At 40.3% G+C, this 23987-nt stretch overlaps 1 protein-coding gene across 6 annotated transcripts in view; it reads right to left on the bottom strand.

The window, feature by feature from the left end:
- SBNO1 (strawberry notch homolog 1) overlaps positions 1–23987 on the bottom strand; it is a 58560-nt gene that overhangs the window by 27750 nt on the left and 6823 nt on the right. The window contains exons 2-13 of one of the 6 annotated variants that reach the window (XM_047760180.1): positions 19061–19192; positions 17951–18055; positions 15783–16095; positions 12851–12951; positions 9843–9939; positions 8143–8303; positions 4419–4552; positions 4139–4229; positions 2560–2721; positions 1469–1604; positions 1236–1341; positions 958–1111 (exon numbers count right to left, since the gene is read on the bottom strand). In XM_047760180.1, the coding sequence (XP_047616136.1) occupies positions 958–1111; positions 1236–1341; positions 1469–1604; positions 2560–2721; positions 4139–4229; positions 4419–4552; positions 8143–8303; positions 9843–9939; positions 12851–12951; positions 15783–16095; positions 17951–18055; positions 19061–19192 (1692 nt within the window). The remainder of the gene's footprint in view (positions 1–957; positions 1112–1235; positions 1342–1468; positions 1605–2559; positions 2722–4138; positions 4230–4418; positions 4553–8142; positions 8304–9842; positions 9940–12850; positions 12952–15782; positions 16096–17950; positions 18056–19060; positions 19193–23987) is intronic. The other 5 variants (XM_047760182.1, XM_047760181.1, XM_047760183.1 and 2 more) reach the window with 5 other exon arrangements.

Below are 23987 nucleotides of genomic sequence, written 5' to 3'. Positions count from 1 at the left end.
TGTGATGGGATCAGCAGCATCTCTGCAGTGCCAGGACACAGGTTCAATCCTGGGCCTGGCACAGCCAGTTAAAGGAACTGACATTGGGAGTTCCCATCGTGGCTAGGCAGAAATGAATCTGACTAATATCCATGAGAACGCAGGTTTGATCCCTGACCTCGCTCACTGGGTTAAGGATCCGGCATTGCTTAACGTGTGGTGTAGGTCACAGACTTGGCTCAGATCTGGCGTTGCTATGGCTGTGGCAAAGGCCAGAAACTACAGCTTCAACCGGACCCCTAGCCTGGGAACTTCCATATGCCTTGGGTGCAGCCCTGAAAAAAAAAAAAAAAAAACGCAAAAGAAAACAATGAAGCATCTTCAGTAACTTGGGAATCTCTAAACCAATGTTTTTAGAATGTTCACATAGAGTTGACCCCAAATTCTTATTAACTAATGCAGTCATATTAGGAAAGTTACACTGTGATTTTTAAAAAACTGCAACTAGGAGTTCCCGTCGTGGTGCAGTGGTTAATGAATCTGACTAGGAACCATGAGGTTTCGGGTTCGGTCCCTGCCCTTGCTCAGTGGGTTAACGATCCGGCATTGTCGTGAGCTGTGGTGTAGGTTGCAGACTCGGCTCGGATCCCACATTGCTGTGGCACCGGCGTAGGCTGGCAGCTACAGCTCCGATTAGACTCCTAGCCTGGGAACCTCCATATGCCGCCAGGAGCGGCCCTTTCAAGAAAAGACCAAAAGACAAAAAAAAAAAAAAACAAAAAACCCTGCAACTGAAATAAATGACAATTTTTCATAAATTGCTTTAACAAACAGAAAACTTGGAAAATACAGAGCCAGTGTATCTGTTGCTTTTTAGCAGAAATATACTGCTGTGGGCTGATAAACATTGCAATGGACAAAACTGGCTAACAGAAACTTGATCAGTGCAACAAAAGTACCAGGAGTTAAAATGCTCACCAGTTTGACTGCTTTATTATACATTTTAACATAGCTCTGAGAAAGAAGAACTTCCTCAATTTTGAAGGTCACTCCAGTAAAGCTCAGCTGTCGAGCAATGTACATTCCTCTAAGCTTCATATCCATAGCAACTATTTCCATGGCACCAACACCTCTGAATAAAAACACAGTATCATTAAATATAGTAGAGCTTTAACATACATGGAAGAGGTTTTAGCAACAACATCTCTTTTAGACTGCTATTGAGAATAAATAGTATACACTGTCAATCGCATTACCTCCGTTCTACTGCCTGAATAAAATCACTGAATTCTCTAAATGGAGTTCCTTCACCCCATATTCCAAGACGGTTCATATAGGCCATGTTTCGTGGTTCAGAAGCACCTGAAACACCCCAAAATAAACTTACTGTAGTTGAAAAAAATTAACACACACGTGTGTATATATGTGTGTGTGTGTGTGTATATATATATATATATATTTTTTTTTTTTTAAACAAATAACTACTTACCAGTGGCACTAGCATAAACAACTCTGGCTTTTGGTAATTTGTTCTGAAGCTCTAAAACTGCTAAGCCTGTCTTGGTGGGCTTTGAAGAACCAACAGGACATAAGTTTTTTGCTTTATGACATTCATCAAATACTATCTGAAAGGAAAGAATTAAGGAACATGTCACATTACTAGCAAGCATCTCTGCTTTTCTGGGAAGAGTTAACTTTTATTTCCCTGAGGCTTTGGGAAACATTCAAAATTTCTACGGTGGTATCTGGAGTTTAAAAAAAAAAAAAATCAAGATTATCAGAGGGAGGAATGCTGTTGATAACAAGTCCCCAAGCATTAACTTTTTTTTTTTTTAACACCCACAAACCTTAACATTTTGCCAAATTTGCTTTAGATTTTTTCCTTAAAATAACAAATATAAATGAAGCCCTTTATGTGCCTCTCCTTGGTTTCCATATTTCCATATCCCACCCCATCCCCAGAGGCGTTTACTGATTTGGGCATTAATTTTTTTGGCTATGAGGAGAGCATGTGGAAGTTCTTGGGCCAGGGATCAAACCCACACCACAGCAGCACCCCAAGCCAAAGTGACAACACTTGATCCTTAACAAGCTATACCATAAGAGAACTCCATTTTGGCATTAATCTTAACTGGATATTTAATTCTTAATTAGAATGAAGGAAAGGACCCATTATAGCTAAAATAGTCCACCACAGATAATTTTGGCAAATTCTGTTAAGTGAAAGCACAAGTGATTACCAACTTAATCAGCATTTCAAAAACTAGTGTTCCTCATGCAGGATGGTAAAAGGCGTGCTATGACAAAATAATTTTGGAAATCACTAACTTTAAAAGAGAATAGAGAAGAAAAATAAAAAAAGAACAAAAAAGGAATTGGGTATTCAGACTATCCCATTCCTAATAACATTCTCCTAAAGCAGGGACCTAATTTCTGGCTCCCTCAGACTCTATGTAATCATTAAAGTTCTCATCCCAACCTAGTCTTTTTATTTAACCTCAGAATTCTTATTTTCCAAATGTTTATCTTTACATTAACTTTTGTGTCATTAAAAAATATAAAATTTGTTGCAAAGGATACCACTCCATCGAAGTCATCACCGCACCAATGCAGAAGTTGTTTCAACCTCGTTTTATATTTACCACCAGACTGACTTTCACCAATAAGGGAAGAATAGGTAGCAAAAATAACACCCTTCTTCACACTCCCATTATGTTTGGAAGAAATTTTTCCATATTTAAACTAAAAAAGAAAAGAAAAGAAATATTTATTATCTGAAATATTTATCCCATACAAATTTCTACAGTAGGAAACTGGTGGGACCATGATGGGTTTTAGGAAAATCAAAGGACCTTTTAAGATCATAAACAAAATTTCTCACATACATGTGTGTACACATATACCCACACACACACCCTTGCATATGTACACACGTACTTTAACCTATAAGGATCCAGTTTTCAACGAAGTTTCAAAATTAACAATATTCAATCTACAAATATTTATTGTGCATTTTATACGCAAAGCACTGTAACTGAGTTCTAAGGGATATATAAGAATTATGATTGCTGTGCCCTTCTTCAATTATACTGAGTCAGAAATCAAAAATATTTCTAGGTGTCCGTTACATGTTTTAGTTCTGAACTGTTAGTATTCCTTCAAGACACAGTGGCTTGTCACATCATGGCTCAGCAGAAAAGAACCTGACTAGTATCCATAAGGACACAGTTTCAATCCCTGGCCTTGTTTAGTGGGGTAAGGATCCAGCATTGCCATGAGCTGTGATATAGGCCAGCAGCTGCAGCTCCAATTCAACCCCTAGCCTTGGGAACCTCCATATGCTGTGGGTATGGCCCTAAAAAACAAAAAACAAAAAACAAAGCAATAAAAAAAAAGAGACAGTACTTTTACCTACCAGTCTACTTAGTAATATTCACCCAAAAATGTCAGTGATGGGCAGGGCAACACTGAAGCAACTTAAGACTCACACGGAAAATAGATTAACATTTATTTATTGTCAAAGGGCTAACAGGGAAGCACTTGCAAGAACTAGTTTTGTCTATTCTACCCTTTTGACTCCAACAATTAGTACACGGTAGGAGGCCAATAAAGATATACTAAATGAACATTAAGATTCTAATCACATTAAACTCTGCTTCTTGACAATGAAACAAATTTTCTTCCACCTGACAGAATTTGTTTTAACATAAATACAGGTACAAGTATCAAGCCCATCTGAACATACATATATCTAAACCAATCTCCAAACTGCAATTCTCTGAATGCTGCAGTGGGAACACCACTTGTCCATATATATTACACTGCATCATTATACTTGGAGATATATGAGTTTCACCCATGTAAAGTTACTTCAGAAACAGACAAAAAGAAAGGAAAAAAAAACCCCTGAAGACTAAGAGAATAAACCCCACAAAAAGAGACAATGCTTATTTTGTTTGCTACTACATAACCCTACCTGAGGTATTATTTGAAACACAGTAATCCACAAACCAACAATAGTGGCTAGCCCTCACTTTGCTTTCTGTAAAATAACTCAATTAATCCTCTTAAGAACTCTTGAAGAAGAAACTATTACTCCCATATCTCACAAATTAGTCAATACCTACTGAATGACTAAATTAATAGAAAATTTTCATACCTTATTTAATGAATGGACCAAAATGTTTTTTGCTCCAATATCCCTCAAATCTCTTTCAGCATCATACTTTAAATCATTTGAAACACTGAACCTGCAACCAGAAAAGGGAAAAGAAAAATATACAAATCAAATGCAAATTCCATCATTCTAGCATCACTCAGGAATAAATAAAAGCAGGCCTAAACACTTCAAAAAAATACACCTACTCATTAAAAACCCATCCCCATATGTTGGATTATTCACAAATGAAAGCTTCCATAGCCAGTTTTTAAGCACTTACCACAAAGCTCTTTTTCTACTCAATAAGTAATTTTCATAGATGATTCCTGCTATTGTCCTTCCTTTTCCTACACCAGCACCATCACCTATTAAGAAGCCAGCACGATCCCCATTAGGTAGGAATGTTTCATGTTGCTGGGAAAAAAAAAAAAAATTGGTAATGAATTACTCCTTTAGATATTTTGGCAATTAGTCTTTCATACATTGTTTTAGAGATATATTAACATTACTTCATTACTTTTATATAAATGGCATATGGTTGGCTTAGTGTGGATACTTTATATCTACTACATAAGCATATTTGTTTTACTTTACTGCATTTTTTTTTTTTTGGTCTTTTTAGGGTTGCACCCATAGCATATGCAGGTTCCTAAGCTAGGGGTCGAATCGGAGCTGTAGCCACTAGCCTATGCCATGGCCATAGCAACTCGGGATCTGAACTGCTTCTGCAACCTACACCACAGCTCATGGCAAAGCCAGATCCTTAAGCCACTGAGTGAGGCCAGGGATCAAACCTACATTCACATGGATACTAGGTCAGATTATTTTCCACTGAGCCACGACGGGAACTCCTACCTTACTGCACCCTTTACCTTACTGTACTCACTTTACTGCACTTCAGTGGAAAACTGAAAGTCTCTGGCAACCCTGTGTCAAGCAGTTCTATTGGTGCCATTTTTCCAACAACATTTGGTCACTTGTCTGTGTGTCATATTTTGGTAACTCTCACAATACTTCAAACTTTTTCATTATTATTTTATGTGTTATTGTGATCTGTGATCAGTGATCTTTGTTTCCACTGAGCCACAAGGGGAACTTCTGTGATCGGTGATCTTTGACGTTACTATTTTAATTGTTCGGGGGCACAACAAACCCTGTCCATCTAGGACAGTTAACCTAATAAATGCTGAATGTGTCGTGACTCCTCCAAGGACTGACCATTTCATCTCCCTCTCTCCCTCTCCTTAGGCCTCCCTATTCCCTGAGATACAACAATACTGAATTTAGAGCAATTGGCTTCTTTGAGCATTAAAGTGAAAGGAAGAGCTGCATGTCTCTCACCTTAAATCAAAAGCTAGAAATTATTATACATAAGTAAGGATGCATGTTGAAAGCTGAAATAGGATGAACGTTAACTAGGCCTCTCACTCCAAACAGTCAAGCAATGAATTCAAGGGGAAAATTCTTGAAAGAAATTAAAAGTGCTACTTCAGTGAACAAATAAGAAAGTGAAACAGCATATTGCATTAAGAAACTTGTAGTGGTCTGAATTAAAGATCAAAACAGCCATAACATTGCCTTACAACAAAGCCTAATCCAGAGCAAGACCCCCAACTCTCCTTAATTCTGTGCAGATTGGCAGAGGTGAACAAGCTGCAGAAATGTGAAGCTAGCAGAGACTGGCTCATGAGGTTTAAGGAGGGAAGCCATCTCCATAACATAAAAGTGCAAGGGGAAGCAGCAAGTGCTAATGTAGAAAGTAAAAGTTATCCTGAAGACGTAGCTATGATGATTAATAAAGATGGCTACACTAAACAATGACTTTTTTTTTTTTTTTTTGGTCTTTTTAGGGCCACACCTGTGGCATATGGACGTTCCCAGGAAAGGGGTCGAAATGGAGCTGTAGCCGCTGGCACATGCCACAGCCACAGCAATGCCAGATCCAAGCTGTGTCTGCAACCTACACCACAGCTCACAGGAATGCCAGATCCTTAAGCCACTGAGTGAGGCCAGGAATTGAACCTGCATCCTCATGGATACTAGTCAGATTTGTTTCCGCTGAGCCATGATGGGAACTCCTAAACAATGATGATTAATAAAGGTGGCTACACTAAACAATAGATTTTCAGTGCAGATAAATCAGCCATCTATTGGAATTTAGATGCTATCTAGGACTTCCACAGCTAAAGAGAAGTCAATGCCTGGCTTCAAAGCTTCAGAGGATAGGAAGACTTTTTAGTGGCTAATGCAGCTGGTGACTTGAAGTTGAAGGCAATGCTTATTTATTTCCCATTCCAAAAATCCTAGGGCCTTTTAAGAATTATACTAAATCTACTCTGCCTGTCCTCTAAAAGCAGAATAACAAAAAGCACATCTGCTTACAACACGGTTTACTGAACATTTAAAAGCCACTTTTGAGAACTACTGCTCAAAAAAAAAGATTCCTTTCAAAATATTACTGCTCATTGACGATGCACTCAAAAGGTCTGATGGAGATCAATGGCATTTTCATGCCTGCTTTGTAATACAACATCCATTCTATATAGCCCACAGATCTAAGAATAGTTCAGCTTTTAAGTCTTTCTTTTTTTGGGGGGCAGGGGGGAGGTGCCACACCCAAGGCACACAGAAGTTCCTGGGCCAGAGATAGAATTCATGTCACAGCAGCAAAGAAAACACCAGATCTTTAACCCTCTACACCACCTAAGAATTACAGTATTAAAGTGGTTTTTCCTTTTTTTGGGCTGTGCCTTCTGCATGTGGAAGTTCCTGGGCCAGGGATCAAACCCACATCACAGCAGCAACCTGAGCCTCTGCAGGGCCAACATTAGATCCTTAACCAGCTGAGCCATAAGGGAACTCAAAACATTAAAGTATTTTAAAGTTCATGTATAGAGTTCCAGTTGTGGCGCAGTAGAAATGAATCTGACTAGGAACCATGAAGTGGCAGGTTCAATCCCTGGTATCACTCAGCAGGTTAAGGATCTGGTGTTGCCCTGAGCTGTGGTGCAGGTCACAGACGCAGCTCAGATCTGGTGTTGCTGTGGCATCATAGGCCACCAGCTACAGCTCCAACTGGACCCCTGGCCTGGGAACCTCCATACGCCGAAGGTGCAGCCCCGAAAAGACCAAAAAATAAAAAAAATAAAGTTTATGTATGCACACTTTTCTTTTGGACATAATGCTATTCCGCACTTAATAGACATTATAGTGTAAACACTAAATTTTACATGCACTGCAAACCAGAAATTTCATGTAACTTTTTTTTTTTACTGTGATGTATGTTTTATTATGATGGTCTGGAACTGAACCTGTCATATCTCTGAGGTGTGACTGTATTTTTTCTTTCCACCCTCACATGTAGCAAGTAACTAAAGCTAACAAATTGGTGGGCAGTCTTCCATAATTCTTTCAAAGACTGCACAATCAAATACAAAGTTTTTTCTGGCCGTGCCCATGACATACAGAAATGCCCAGGCTAGGGATCAAACTCATGCCACAGCAGTGACCCCAGCCACTGAAGCAACAACCCACTACATCACAAGGAAATTCCCACAGGTATTTTTAATTTTAATACATATTCCCAGTGAATTCCAAAAAGGTTATGACAGTTTGTCATTTCCACTAGAAATGCATTCCCCACATCCACAGCACCCTTTAATTTTCCTAACACATGAAACTTCCATAAAAATCAAGTTCTGGAGTTCCTGCTGTGGATCAAGAATCTGACTGCAGTGGTTTGGGTCACTGTGGGGGTGCAGGTTCGATCCCTGGCCCAGAGCAATAGGTTAAAGAATCCAGCAGTTGCTACACCTGTGGCTGAGATTCAATCCCTGGTCAGAGAACCTCCATATGCCATGGGTACGGCCCTAAAAAGAAAAGAAAAAAATCACACTCACAAATTTTTCACGCAAGGAAAACTTAACTTTGAAATAAAACAACTATATCGTATGAACTAAGATTAAAGATAAAATTGTAAGCAGTTATAAAATGTTATAGCTTACCTGGGCTGCATATGTAATTGCTTCAAGCTGTAATGCTGATAACCAGCCATTATCAATGGTTTCTTCAGAAATAGATGTTTTGTACCAAACATCAGGAGGAGTAACACTGGATAAAGAGCTAGTTTCAACTACTGCATCTGGGTGACGTAGGCCAATTTTTACTAAACAAAAATTTAAAAATACTTCATTTTAATTATTCTAAGTAATAACACTCCCAGTATTACCACAGAATATTGCAATATTTCTCCTCCGACACAGAAAATGTTAAGTAACTATACACTCTGGGATCCTATGTAAAGTCAATGATTGGCAATGAAGTACTATTTAAATCTGACTAAAATGACCTATTTATCAACTACTTATAGTTTAAACAGAGACTTGCTGATGAAAATGATCTAGAGGGAGTTCCCATGTGGCTCAGTGGATTAAGAATCCCACTAGTATTCATGAGGATTCAGGTTCGGTCCCTGGCCTTACTGAGTGGGTTAAGGATCTGACATTGCTGTGAGCTGTGGTGTGGTTCGCAGATGCGGCTCAGATCCTAGGTTGCTGCAGCTGTGGTGTAGGCTGGCAATTGCAGTTCTGGTTTGACCGCTAGCCTGGGAACTTTCGTATGCCACAGGTACGGCCATAAAAAAAAATAAAATAAAGACCTAGAAAAACACCACAGTTCATACCACTAGGTTCACCCTTATTAACAGAACATAATCCTAGATTAAAGCACCATTTTAAGTGACCAGAAAACTATAGGATGTTGGAATCCATACTAAGGTAAACAGATTTTTGGTTTAAGTGGTCTAATTAGTGACTTTTTAGAGAGACAAAGAACATATGAGAAAAATTCTAGAGACAAATTCTAGCCACAGATTTTTTTCCCCTTCTTATCCTATAAAATGAAAATGTGAGAAAAAAAAAATTTTTTTTTTTGCCTTTTCTAGGGCCACTTCCCACGGCATATGGAGGTTCCTGGGCTAGGAGTCCAATTGGAGCTGTAGCCACTGGCCTACGCCAGAACCACAGCAACATGGGATCTGAGCCGCGTCTGCAACCTACACCACAGCTCACGGCAACGCCAGATCCTTAACCCACTGAGCAAGGCCAGGGATCAAACCCGCAACCTCATGGCTCCTAGTCAGATTCGTTAACCACTGTGCCATGAAAGGAACTCCGAAAAATTTTATATAAAAGCTAAAAATTAATTTTCAACAATACAGTGGCCACTAAAAAAATGAATCACAGTCATGGAAAAAGGGTAGTAGAAATGGTGTTAATGTAAACCACTGAATTCAAATAGCACATTTTAAAGATGTCTGAGTTTTTAGAATTTCTTCTCCTAAGCCATATAAAGCTAAGATATATGTTTACATTTCTGTAATTTACTATGATTTTACAATCACTGCTGATATGAGCAAAATTAACTTGAAAGGAAAAAGCTTTTTAACTCTTGGTTTTAAAAGACCTCATTCTAAAACAAAGTTCTAAATTTGTGTAGGAAAATTTTTTAAAAAGCAGAATTTTCATGTAGCTATTTTAAAACATACTATAGTTTAAAACATATTATATATAAAGCTCACACTTTTCAAATACTAAGGTACCCAATAGGATAGATCATAATAGATAGCAATGTCTGTGGGAAGTTTTTATAAGTTCAAAAGGAAATCAGAAGTCTTTCATTACTTTGACAAATCCCAAAGACATACATTTTATTGGCATATACTCTGCATAGGTTTCCGCATGACCCATTTCTTCTTCGTCTTCTTCCTCTGGTTCATCTTCCTCTTTCACAACAGGGACCTTCTATAACACAGAGAGAGTAAAATCAACTCTACATCCAGACACTGGAGGCCCAAAGAATAGGAATACCCACTATCTCTAATCTCGGAAACATGCCATACAATACCATTTTTGTATTCCCTAAAATTTAGGTCATACTTTGTGACTTCTTTGCATCTCCAATGATGAGCACAGATAATCCATGACCTACCCTCACCTCAAACACACAAATGGATCACCAAAAGGGCTCCGCTATCTTCTTAAACTACTTTCCCCCTCAATACCCTCCCTGAAGCCCAGCATTCTCTCTAACCTCCTCCAGTCCTCACTCTTCATTCTAATACCAGAAATAGAAAGAGCAAGAGATATGGAGAGAAGAGAAAAGGTGGATGAGCCCCAGAAGCACATCCTACAGTGTCATGGGCAGAAACTCTCTTTAAATGTCGCATCCCACCCTCTTTTCAATTCATCTCCCAAGTTCCCCTGCCAGGGATCAAATACAAGCCACAGCTAGGACTGCAGCTGGGACCTATACCGCAGCTGCGGCAAGGCTGGATTAATGCACTGAACTAGGCCCAGGACTGAACCTATGCCTCTGCAGCAACCCAAGCTGCTACAGTCAGAGTCTTAAGCTGCTGTGCCACTGTGGGAACTCTAGGAATGCTCTTTATTCACACATGCTTGATCAGAAAAGAGTGTAGGGAAGAAGCTATGAGAGCTGGTATACCAAGGAGGGGAGAACAACAAAGAGAAGACCCAATCAGAACACACACAGGTAATGCCAAGGATAACATGGAATTAAAAGGTAAGGTCAAATTCCTCTTTTACTTATTTTTACTAATTTATTTTAATATAGACTACAGCAGCATATGATGACACACAGATGCTCAATAAACATGGGAAGGAAAAGGGAGACAGGAGATAAACATCCAGCCAACATCAACCCAGAGTCCTTAGAAAAAAATCCAAAAAACTCCAAATGCTCTCAGAAAGTATGCTAAAATGAAACCCAGTTTCAGAAACAAAGACACAAAATGGGGCTAGCCAAAGAAACAGATACCAATACAGTTCTGCTCTTGTTTGTGTGGCCTAGGGCAAATTACTAAAACTCTTAAGTCCTCCCAATCCCCTCCTTTGCACCTTTTTATAAAGTAGGAATGCAAACTATGCTAAATGACCATATAGCATAGCATCCTTTCTCCCTTTATCTTTTATTTCCCTACTGAAAAAAAGAATTTACCATGGGTATAACTGGAGGATTAATTAGTCGCAAAATGCAGGGACAAGGCTTATATTTCTAAGCCAGCTGGATATAAAATGGCAGCAGGTAGCAAGCTTAGGGTCAAGGAGATACATGAAGGGGAGGGAGACTGATACTGGGGAATGCCCGACCAACACAGAAAGTAAATGTTCAACTCTAGGCATGTTAATACTAGGTGGGAAATGTGTGCCCAGTATTGTCAGGTACTATTTTTCAAAGAGGACCTAGAAATTGGGATTTTTATGTGTTAACAACACATTCAAAAATTTTCAAAATAATGTGGACGCCAAACAAAACACATCTGTCAACTGGTTTTGGTCCACAGGTTACCAGTTTGCAATCTCTGTTAGATATTTCTTTTTTTTTTTTTTGTCTTTTTGCTATTTCTTTGGGCCACTATTTCTATGGAGGTTTTGCTATTTGCTATTTGCTATTTCTATGGAGGTTCCCAGGCTAGGGGTCAAATCGGAGCTGGAGCCACTGGCCTACGCCAGAGCCACAGCAACTCGGGATCCGAGCCACGTCTGCAACCTACACCACAGCTCACGGCAACGCCAGATCTTTAACCCACTGAGCAAGGGCAGGGACGAAACCCGCAACCTCATGGTTCCTAGTCGGATTCGTTAACCACTGCGCCACGACGGGAACTCCCCTCTGTTAGATATTTCTTAACTGCTAGAACAATATAGAAATTTTGGCATGCTATGGGCAACATGGGCTGGACTGGGAATTTGGGCACTAATGTTAAACAAAAATGCATTCCTATTTTCCAAAAAATCAACTTTCAAGTAAGCTGCTGGCATACAACCATTAAATAAACTGATATTGGAGTTCTGCGGAGCATCAGGTTAAAGATCCGGCGTTGTCACTGCAGTGACTTGTGTGGCAGCTTGTCATGTGGGTTTGATCCCTGGTCAGGGAACTTCCACATGCCATGGGCAGGGCCAAAAAAAAAGTAAACTGATAATGCCAGCAGTTGCTCTCCTGGTCCCCATTCAAAACCTCAGACACAGGTTGCTTTGCTATCTCTCCAATTCCATATTCCATTCCCAGTCTTATCAATCCTCTGATATGACAATGTACAATCACCTCCTATTTTCTTTTTTTCCTTCCCCTCACCCTTTCCAATCACCCTGTACTTATCACCAAACCTTCCAACCTGTCTTTTCTTCCCCATCCCAACCCATTGTGAGTCACTAACAGGTCCCTCTACACCTTCAATGGTGCTGCTCTAAGGCCCAAGTCCATCAAACACAATTCAGGACCCTCCACAGAGCCCCCAATTTATCATGGCAATTTCTTCCCTTAGCCAAGTATCCTAAGCACACAGCTATCACCTCCTCTGTGCCTATTAATGCTGCAGTTCCTTTCCTAAAATGCCCTCTCAAAGTTTCTCCACACTCAACACTCAAGCTCCATGATATCTCCTCCTCCATAAAATGAAGTCTATGGGCTACTGAGTCTTCCTCCAAACTCATAACCCTTACTGCGAGCATCACAATGTACCTCTTGCTATGTCTTATATTACTACTTAAACCCTGCAGTGTTAAATTGTACGTATATTAAAAGTGAGAGTCAGAAACCTACCTCATAGGTAGGGATATACACTGCATAAGTATTAAATACATGTATAGAATCAATTTACCTGAACCACACAAAAATACAGATACTCACCATAGTTGGGGAAAAACTCCTCATTTTCATATCATTTATCCATATTCTTGCTACTTCTTTATTAGAAGACTCTTTTTTTACTGTGCCATTGCTTACGTCAGCTGAGGGGGAGAGATAATTTATCTTTTAGAACAAAATCTCTATTTTCTTACAGTTTTTAAAAATTTCAGTAAGTTTACCCACTTCACAACCCAAATAATAAACCAATATGCTTACTGAATTAAACGTAAAGATAAAAATATGCAAAACTGTATATAATTACAGAGGTAAAAACATTAGAAAACAACTTAAAAAGAAATGTGTGCACAGGAAATCTAGCAACTACTTATCAAAAAAACACCTTAACTAGAACACTGTTTTATTCAAAACAAGTTTATTCAAAACAAGTACCAAGAGCCAACATTACTCTAACACATTTCACTTGGTTCATTAAAAACAAACAAACAACAACAACAACAAAAAAAACCCTGGCGTTAACACTGAGAATCAGTCTCACCTGATTTGGAGGTACTTACTAACTTCCAAGGCAAAATAATTATTTCTGGAAAGGGAAAAAGACTAATTTGGGAACTATATTGTCTTCCTTCCCTCAGAATAAAGATCCAAACAATGAAGCTGTTTTTCTTTTTTGGCTGCTCCGAGGCATATGGAGTTCCCCAGCCAAGGATCAGATTCAAGCCACAGCTACCCCAACACCAGACCCTTAACCCACTGTGCCAGGTTGGGGATTGAACCTGGGTTCCAGCACTCTAGAGACACCACTGACCCTGTTTCACCACAGTAGGAACTCGTTCAAACTACTTTTAGATACAGCAGTAGAACCTCTCATTCAGAATATCAATCAAAGTGGAACTGCTTCATTGAGGATTCCAAAACCCCTAAAACTAGCCTCCATCCTTCAAGTATCCCTGAAGCACTCCTAGTACCTGGTATTCACAACGTGAAAATCACACCTGGAGAACTAATTAGCACCTTATGTGTTCTACTATATGGGAAGTACTTGGGCAGCCTGTCACTTGGGACTACAAAATAGCTAGGATTAAAGTATTAGCAAAATAAGGAAGCTGGTATAGAGATAACAAATTTATTTGGGAGCACAGATTTGTTTAATATGACTGTAGGAAAGCCAGCAAACAGCTCATAGGAAGAGTTATACAGGAGTTCCCTTCGTGGCAGAGAAGTTAACGAACCCAACTGGGATCCATGAGGCTGCAGGTTTGATCCCTGGCCTTAGTGGGTTAAGGATCTGGCGTAGCCGTGAACTGTGGTGTAACTCCTAGAGGCTGCTTGGATCCCATGTGGCAGCTGCAGGTGTTGCTGTGGCTGTAGGCCCGCAGCTGCAGCTCCGATTCAACCCCTAGCTTGGGAACCTCCATGTGCCACAAGTGCGGCCCTAAAAAGCAAAAAAAAAAAAAAAAAAACAACAACAGAGTTCCCGTCATGGCACAGTGGTTAACGAATCCGACTAGGAACCATGAGGTTGCGGGTTCGGTCCCTGCGCTTGCTCAGTGGGTTAACGATCCGGCATTGCCGTGAGCTGTGGTGTAGGTTGCAGATGCGGCTCGGATCCCGCGTTGCTGTGGCTCTGGTGTAGGCTGGTGGCTACAGCTCCGATTGGCCCTAGCCTGGGAACTTCCATATGCCGCAGGAGCGGCCCAAGAAATAGCAAAAAAAAGACCAAAAAAACCCAAAAAACAACAAAAAAGAGTTATACGACTGGAGCTCAATTCAGAATCCAAAGAGAAACCCAAAGAGCTAGAGGGTTCAAAGGGGGTAGCACTCACACAGAAAAGAGAACATGCAAAACCATGCAAATCCTTGCTCTTTACAGTGTCATACTTTTAATGTTCTTCCCTTTCAATAAGATGACCCTTTCAGAGATCCTGCTGTGGCGCAATGGGATCAGTGGCGTCTTGGAAATGCTGGGAAGCAGGTTTGATCCCCGGTCCAGCATAGTGGGTTAAGGATCTGGTGTTGCCAAAGATGCAGCTTTGGTAGCAACAGAAGCTCAGATCTGATCCCTGGCCCAGCAACGCCATATGCAACAAGGCAGCAAAAAAAAAAAAAAAGACCCTGTCCTACAATACAAACATTGCTTTATCTTTAGCATTCACTTACTATGTTTCTTTTTCAGCCCTGGTCTAAGCTAACAATTTCTCAGGCTTCCACACAAGGATGGCCCTGACTTACAGCCTTTTGTCCTTTAAAAATTATACTTCGGGAGTTCCCGTCGTGGCTCTGTGGTTAATGAATCCGACTAGGAACCATGAGGTTGTGGACTCAATCCCTGGCCTTGCTCAATGAATCCAGCATTGCCATGAGCTGTGGTGCAGGTCACAGACGCGGCTCGGATCCCGAGTTGCTGTGGCTGGGGTGTAGGCTGGCAGCTATGGCTCCAATTTGACCCTTAGCCTGGGAGCCTCCATTCCCAGAAGGTGCAGCCCCAAAACAAAAAAACCCACACATTTTCTTCACAATGGAACAGCAGCAGTCTTTCTCATTAAATTCAAAGACTTTAATGAAAAGCAGCTTCCACTAACTGCTGATCATCCCCAAGTCTTCCAAGAGCCATTTCAGATGGTGCCCTGCACCTCAGCTAAGTCAGGGCCACGGTCGTGCTCTCCATGGCAAAGAATGGAAATCAGTCTTAAGATGCTTAAAATGATTTCTCAATGGGCATCTGGCTGCCAGGCTCCACTTAGTTCAGGACAATAACCTGAGAGTGAAACTACAGCCATAAGGCACAATGGTACAGATTCAAACTCAAAGATTATCTGATTTTTAAAATTACATTTGTCACTAGAGACAAAGTTAGTTCTGAATCACCCTACAAACACCTCTTGCCCATTCCTTTAGAATGCCCCAGCCTTAAAAACACACTGACATATAACAAAGAGAGACAGTTTACTCTGTTGAAAACAAAAAGACTTACTGGCTGCTGTTGCAACTGGCTGAGCAATATTGGCTGGTGGCTTCAGTTTCATTAGTTCATTCAGACTATTATTTTTTAGTAGGTCCTTCAGTTGAACCTGGTCTTTTGAAGGTGCAGAGGTCATGGCATTTCGCACTGCTGGTGCTGAGACCGAGGGACGTGTGTTTGCAGTAGTTTGAATAAATTTTGTTAAAGTGATGGTTTGCCTATTCGTTGTTACAGGTGGTGTTTTAGTCATTACAATTGTAGATCCCAAGGTTGGAAGCTGATTTATTTGATTCAGCACAAATGTTGTCGTAGATGGAGGCTGCTGCTAGAAAAGAAAACCATACACATCACACCCGTGAAATTCTTTATTCTCTAATCAGACCATAGCCACAAACACAGTGGTCCAAACACAGCAGTCCACTTTTTAAAGTCCATTTAAAAATCTAAAATGGACTCAAGGCGCAGTGGAGACAATCCGACTAAGGAACCACAAGGTTGCGGGTTCAATCCCTGGCCTTGCTCAGTGCGTTAAGGATCCGGCATTGCCCTGAGGTGTGGTGTAGGTCGCAGACATGGCTTGGATCTGGAGTTGCTGTGGCTGCGGCATAGGCCAGCAGCTACAGCTCTAATTTGACCCCTAGCCTGGGGACCTCCATATGCCACAGGTGCGACCTTAAAAAGACAGAAATACAAAAATAAATAAATAAAATAAAATAAAATTGACTTAAGAATCTCACCTAACCATTGGCACTTCATTTCTAATATTAACTATTAGACTACTTGGTAGCTATAAACTACAGAGTTAAAATACACCTTTGAGGAAAAGAAGGTATGATAGTAGTATTGGGGGCAGCGAGCATAAAATGAGACCATCCTAAGCAAGCTGTGATGTACAGTAACCCACATAATACAGGGACTAGGAACATAATTTCTAATCCCAGCACTGACTCAACTAATAAGATAACATTTGGCAATTCACTCCACCTCTGGAGGCCCACAATCTCTGAGGACCATTTTCCATTTCTAACACTCTATAATTTCTGTTCAATGCTTTGTCTGCAATCATACAGATTCCACTAACATTTATCTTAATAATACCAGTAAGATAATGCCAACCAAGCACAGTTGTTTTAAATTCCAATGGTACATGAATGATCCACCTAGGTAAATTACAAATATTAACAATAATGTGGATGCTTCCTTTGAGACTAAGGCAAAGCTACACAGCATTTTATTTTTTATAGTTGGGGAAGGGAGTAGTTAGGAGCTGGAAAAAAATGAAATAAAAGGTCAAGATTTGAGGACAACAATGTCTGCTACAAGTAACTAAAGTACAACTAAGATATTTTTATAAATTTAAGTCTATTTCTACTTCCATTCCCCTTCAAATTATTTATTTCTCCATGACTCCTCTACCAAGAATCTTTTAGATTACTATCACTTTTGCTTTTTTATTTTTATTGTCTTTTTAGGGCCATACCTGCGGCATATGGAGGTTCCTGGGGTAGGGGGCAAATAGGAGCCGTAGCCACTGTCCTACACCACAGCCACGGCAATGCCACATCCGAGCCATGTCTGTAACCTTCATCACGGTTCATGGCAATGCTGGATCCTTAACCCACTGAGCGAGGCCAGGGCTCGAACCTGAGTCCTCGTGGATGCTAGTCAGATTCGTTTCCGCTAAGCCACAACAGGAACTACAGATTACTATCACTTCTAAATATATATCTCTCAACAATAATTTATCACAAGTTACCAAATTTTAACCTAATAGTTTACCCAATAGTTTTATACCACTAGGCTTAAGTTAATAATTGCTATGGTTAAAGCAAGGTCAGAGGAACTCTATATTTAAAGAATAACAATCACAAAAATTACATATACCAATAGACAAAAGCTGAAATAAGTAAAAATGAAAAGTGTAGTAATGTGTAGTTCATCTTTACTTCACAAATTTTGTATCATTTGTAATAAATAAACTTAAAAAATGTTTTTTTTCCTAATTATCTTTTGATCGGCATTACTCCATAAGAGTGAAAGAAATGTTTTATAAAGGGAGGTGAGAGTAGAATACTGGGAAACAGAAAAAAGCAGAAATAGTGAAATAAAACTATTTCATATCAAAGCTTATTTTCATACTATAAGCCTAAACTATTTTCACAAATCTAAGTAATTCTTACCCTAACATTTAATAATGCTGGAGTAGATACCGTCTCTGGTTCTTGTTTAACAGGAACTGCTGCTTCAGTCTCCAAATTTAGTTCTAATGCACTAAGTGGCACTGACTGGAGAGAAAACAACATCAGAGAAAGAAATAAAGAATGATGGCAGTGAATTCTGTTTCAAGAACAAGAGATTATTTCATTAAAATAAAAATTTTCCAAGCTTTACATTCAAATATCACTGATATCAGGTATAAAGTAACAATCTTTGCAAGCATAACATCTTCACTAAACTACACTAAACTACACTAACTAAACTACACTACACTAAACTACACTAACACCAGAATCTTATTTTTGCTTTCAGAGAATGTGTATACTGAAACCTTAGAAAAACGCTCCTACAAAGTAAGAAGACAACTATTGAGATTAGTGATCTCCCACAATAACTCTAAGCAACTCATCTCTTACTTTTACATTATATATCAAAGCAGAAAATGTCCTGATTTTCATTGCAAGTGTTTTTCGCCTTGTGAATGAAGACTAATACTCAACATAAACATGACAATTCACATAAATATTTGAAATTAAAGCTTGGAGTTCCTGTTGTAGCTCAGTAGGTTAAGGACCTGACATCTCAGTGAGGATAAGGATTTGATCCCTGGCCTTTATCAGTGGATTCAGAATCCAACTTTGTGGCAAGCTGTGGCTCCAATTCAACCCCTGGCCTGGGAACTTCCAAATGCTGCAGGTGTGGCCATAAAAATATGTAAGTAAATAAAATTAATACCTAATTCTGTAAGAATAAATTAAAATTTAGAAAAAAATCACTTTGGGGAGCTCCCCTTGTGGCTCAACAAATTACGAACTTGAGTATCCATGGGGATGCGGGTTCAATCCCTGGCCTTGCTCAGTGAGCTAAGGATCTGGCATTGCCATGAGCTGTGGTGGTCACAGATGTGACTCGGATCCCATGTTCCTGTGGCTGCGGCCTAGGCCAGCAGCTGAAGCTCAGATTTGATCCCTAGCCTGGGAACTTCCATATGCCAAAGGTGCAGCCCTGAAACACACACAAAAAAAAAGAAAAGAAAAAACTCACTTTTTACAGAAGCTTTGGAAAACTCTTACCTGTTGTACTGGAGGAGTAGGTGTCAGAGTTGCAAGCCCCGCATCTCCACCATCAATATCAAAGAGGTCATTCGGACTAATTCCACTCTCACTCAAAGCAGCAAGCAGTAAATCTTGCCCTGGCTCCACCATCTTTAGAAAAAAAATATTAAATAGTAACATAAAATACTTAAAATGACAACTAAATCTCTTCTAAATATAAACCAATATTTTCTACCGATCCATTCATTCAATATTTACAAAGAATCTGTAACATATCAGGTAAAAAAAGGATGAAAGAGAGTAATAGTCTCTGATCTCAAGAAATTCAAATTAAAGATGTGGTCAGGAGTTCCTACTGTGGCACAATGGGTTAAGGATCCTGCACTGTCTCTGCTTCAGCATGGGTTCCATCCCCAGCCGGGTGCACTGGGTTAAGGATCCCACACTGCCACAGCTGTGGCATAGGTTGAAGCTGTGGCTGGGACTGAAGCCCCGGCCCAGGAACTTCCATATGCTGCAGCTGTGGCCAAAAAGGAAAGAAAAAGAAAGGACAGACAAGTACATAAATCACAGCAAGAGTATATGTCTACAAAATGCTGTGAGAACAGAGAAGGAAATGCTAAATTCACCTGAGAAGAGAGGTTACAAAGATGACAGTGGAGCTGAGTCTCAAGGAAGAATTCCCCAGGCAGACAAGGATCTTTTGGAAAGTGCATTCAAACTCACGGGGACATAAAAGACACTGGCACCCTAAGATAGCTAGAGTAGTTTAATTCCACATGGGTACGAAAGCTCAGAACAGAAATAGAAGGTTCATGAAGGTGATGGCAAGAGACAATGAATTTATCACCCATAGACTTGTACCCCATGCTAAATAGTCCATTTACTCCTGTGAGTAACAGGGGTCACTAAAGGATTTTCAGATAGAGAACACAGTCAGATTTGTGACTTAGAAAAATTACTCCACAGCAATGTGGAAGCAAACTGAGAATTCACAGGGTAAGATGCAGGGACACATCTTAGGCAACTGCTACAAGAGACCAGGAAAAAGATGATGTGCAGGATGTGGAGAGAAAGTAGGGGGAATGGCTTCCAAGACATTTAAGGAGAATCCATGAGACTAAGTTTAAATGAAAGCTCAAAATGGAAGAATGTGAAACACACAAAAAAAAGCATGAATTGATGAATGATTAGAATTGAGCCAAGAGAAAATGAAAAAATAATGGTTGAGCCCAGGAGATCTTTTAGGTCTCATCTTTTAGATAAGGAATATGGAGTTTGGGGGGGGGGAATGCCTATTTCAATATATTTTCAGTTGGATTTTCCAACTGTACTCATAGGAACCAGATCAAACTATTCAACCACTAAGATGGATTTTTATCCATTTTGTAGGGAAAAAGTTGAACAGTTTTCTCAATTTTAACTTTGCTCATTAATTTATCCAAAATAATCAATTCATATATATAAACATGCTTACAGGGAATCTGACTTATTTTTCTCAGAGGACTAACTTTTTTTTTTGGCTGCCCTGAGGCACATGGAGTTCCCAGGCCAGGTATCAGATCTTAGCCACAGTTTTGACCTAAGCCACAGCTGTGGCAATGCAGGATTCTTAACGCTCTGTGCTGGGCCGGGGATCGAACCCTTGTCCCAGAGCTCCCAAGATGCTGCCAATCCTGTTGTGCCAGTGGGAACTCCTCAGAGAACTAATTTCATATTACATAAATAACACACTAGCAGTTCCCGTCGTGGCTCAGCAGTTAACAAACCCAACTAGTATTCATGAGGATGTGGGCTCGATCCCTGGCCTCGTTCAGTGGGTTAAGGAGCCGGCATTGCCATGAGCTGTGGTGTAGGTCACAGATGCGGCTCAGATCCCCCGTTGCTGTGGCTGTGATGTGGGCCAGCAGTTAGGCTCTAATTACACCCCTAGCCTGGGAACCTCCATATGCCATGAGAACGGCCATAAAAAGACAAAAAAAAATTAAAAACAAAACAAAAAACTAATTGTCAGCTAGTCATCTGCTCTCAGACCAGGCAATAGAATTAAATTTGTTTCATTACGTCCTACAAAAAAAAAAAGTAAAAAAGTGTTACCCAAGAATACCGTGAACCATGACTTCCAATACATAACAACTACTATTTTAGATGAAAGCAATAGTGAAATTCTCTACGAGGTAGATCTATGTTGCATAAGCTTGTAAATTATTTAGAAACATGTTCTAAAGGAACTATGAATGAGTTTAAGGTGAAAACCACAGAATCCAGAAAGTAAACTAAGGGCAGACTTATTTAAAGGATAGGAGGAAGACCACATGGCCCAAAGGAGAGTTCCCCAAAACTTTTCAGAAAAAAGAAAAGTCTAAGGAAGAATACATTCTTAGCAAGCAGGAGGAAAGAAAGGGAAGTGACAACGACTAGTATCTTTTACAAGCCTGGCACAGTGTTAGGTCCTTTATGTATATCACTAGCCCATGACAACCCTGAGCAAGATAGGTATTATAATTCTAGAGATGAAACTGAGGCTCAAAAACCTTAAATTACCTGCCCAAGGTCACAACCATATCTAGACTGTTCAAACTCCCAAAGCCCATGCATTCCCTTTCCAATGAGTAAATCAAAAAGTCAATGTTGGTACCCTATGAAGTTCCAATACTTAAATGCCAGTCTGAGATTAAAATTGGAAAAGGGGGAAAAAAAGACAAAATTGGAAAGGTCTAATATCATTAGTATTAGACAGCAAAATGAAAGTCATATGAAGGAACTAGATGATAGAGGAGACAAATAGGAGAAATGTCCTAACATGGATTTAATATAAAGGTTTTTTTTAACTACTCAATGAATTTTATTACATTTATAGTTGTATGACGATCATCATGGATTTAATATAAAGATCCATTTTTCTAATACAGACATGGTGGACCATACTTTACAAATCAGCCCAGTATGTACCACAAATACGTACTGAGAGAAATGAACCAATGCTTTAAAAATATTTTCAGGAGTTCCCGTCATGGCTCAGTGGTTAACGAATCCAACTAAGAACCATGAGGTTTCGGGTTCAATCCCTGGCCTTGCTCAGTGGGTTGGGGATCCAGTGTTGCTGTGAGCTGTGGTGTAGGTTGCAGACACAGCTCGGATCCCACGTTGCTGTGCTCTGGCGTAGGCCAGTGGCTACAGCTCCAATTGGACCCCCAGCCTGGAACCTCCATATGCCGCGTGAGCAGCCCAAGAAATGGCTTATGGCTCAGCGGTAACGAACCCAACTAGTATCCATAAGGATGTAGGTTCAATCCCTGGCCTCACTCATTGGGTTAAGAATCTGGCGTTACCGTGAACTGTGTGTGGTATAAGCCAGCGGCTACAGATCCGATTCAACCCGTAGCCTGGGAACTTCCCACTAAGTATGCTGCAGGTTCAGCCCTAAAAAGCCAAAAAACAAAACTTTCATTTATAAAATTTCATTACGACTGTGGGGATATGGAGTCTTGGCCCACTTGCCATGGCTAATTTCGACCTAGATTAACAATTTCTTAGATTAACAAAATGTCATTTTTATAAAATAAACATTGGAAATAATTATTTATTCAAAAGTAGGGAAATATCATTAATTAATTTTGACCAAAAAAATAATCAATGAGGGAGTTCCCATCGTGGCTCAATGGTCAGCGAACCTGACTCGCATCCATGAGGACTGGGGTTTGATCCCTGGCCTCGCTCAGTGGGTTAAGGATCCAGCATTGCTGTGAGCTGTGGTGTAGGTCGCAGACGCAGCTCAGATCCTGAGTTCCTGTGGCTCTGGCAAAGACCAGCAGCTATAGCTCTGATTGGACCCCTAGCCTGGGAACCTCCATATGCTTCAGGTGTGGCCCTCAAAAAACAATGAAAAGTGTTGCTGAATTTATGAGGTTTTTTTTTGTTTTTTTTTTTGGTCTTTCGTCTTTTTAGGGCTGCACCCGCACCATGTGGAGGTTCCTAGGCTAGGGGTCTAATTGGAGCTATTGCCGCAGGCCTATGCCAGAGCCACAGCAACACCAGATCCAAGCCAAGTTTGTAACCTACACCACAGCTCACAGTAACGCCAGATTCTTAACCCACTGGATCAAACCCACAACCTCATGGTTCCTAGTCAGATTCGTTTCCACTGCGCCAAGATGGGAACGCCTATGAGTGCTTTTTGAAATACATTTTCTGAACAATTAATTGGCATTAAAAGTACAAAAATAGGAGTTCCCGTCATGGCGCAGTGGTTAACGAATCCTCGAATCCATGAGGACTGGGGTTTGATCCCTGCCCTTGCTCAGTGGGTTAACGATCCGGCGTTGCCGTGAGCTGTGGTGTAGGTCGCAAACAAGGCTCGGATCCTACGTGCTGCGGCTCTGGCATAGGCTGGCAGCTACAGCTCCGATTCGACCCCTAGCCTGGGAACCTCCATATGCCACCACAGCGGCCCAAGAAATGGCAAAAAAAAAAAAAAAAAAGACCAAAAAAAAAAGTACAAAAATACCAGGGTTCCTGAAGTGGCGAAGCAGAAACGTAGTATCCTCAAGGATGCGGGTTCAATCCCTGGCCTTGCTCAATGGGTCGGGGATCCGGTGTTGCCGTGAGCTGTGGCTCAGACTCCCCATTGCTGTGGCTATGGTGTAGGCCAGTAGCTGTAGCTCTGATTCAACCCCTAGCCTGGGAACTTCCATAAGCCACGGGTGCAGCCCTAAAAAGAAAAAAAAAAAAAAAAAAGTACAAAAATATTGTCATGGAAGGGAGGAACTTGGACTAAAAAACTTGTGGTGTTCATACAAGAGATGGCAAAAGTTATAAGCAACATTATCAAGTGATCTACTCAAGTCATTCAGAGGAATCACAATTTGAGGCTCTCCGATCTGAGAAGTGACCTAGTAGTGATGATGTCTAGGTGAGAGACATTGTCTTTTACAAGCTATTAATG

Source organism: Phacochoerus africanus, chromosome 15 (assembly GCF_016906955.1).
Source record: "Phacochoerus africanus isolate WHEZ1 chromosome 15, ROS_Pafr_v1, whole genome shotgun sequence".
Classification (NCBI taxonomy): domain Eukaryota; kingdom Metazoa; phylum Chordata; class Mammalia; order Artiodactyla; family Suidae; genus Phacochoerus; species Phacochoerus africanus.
Note: the sequence above shows the minus strand (reverse complement) of the source record. Positions and strands in the feature narration are given on the sequence as shown.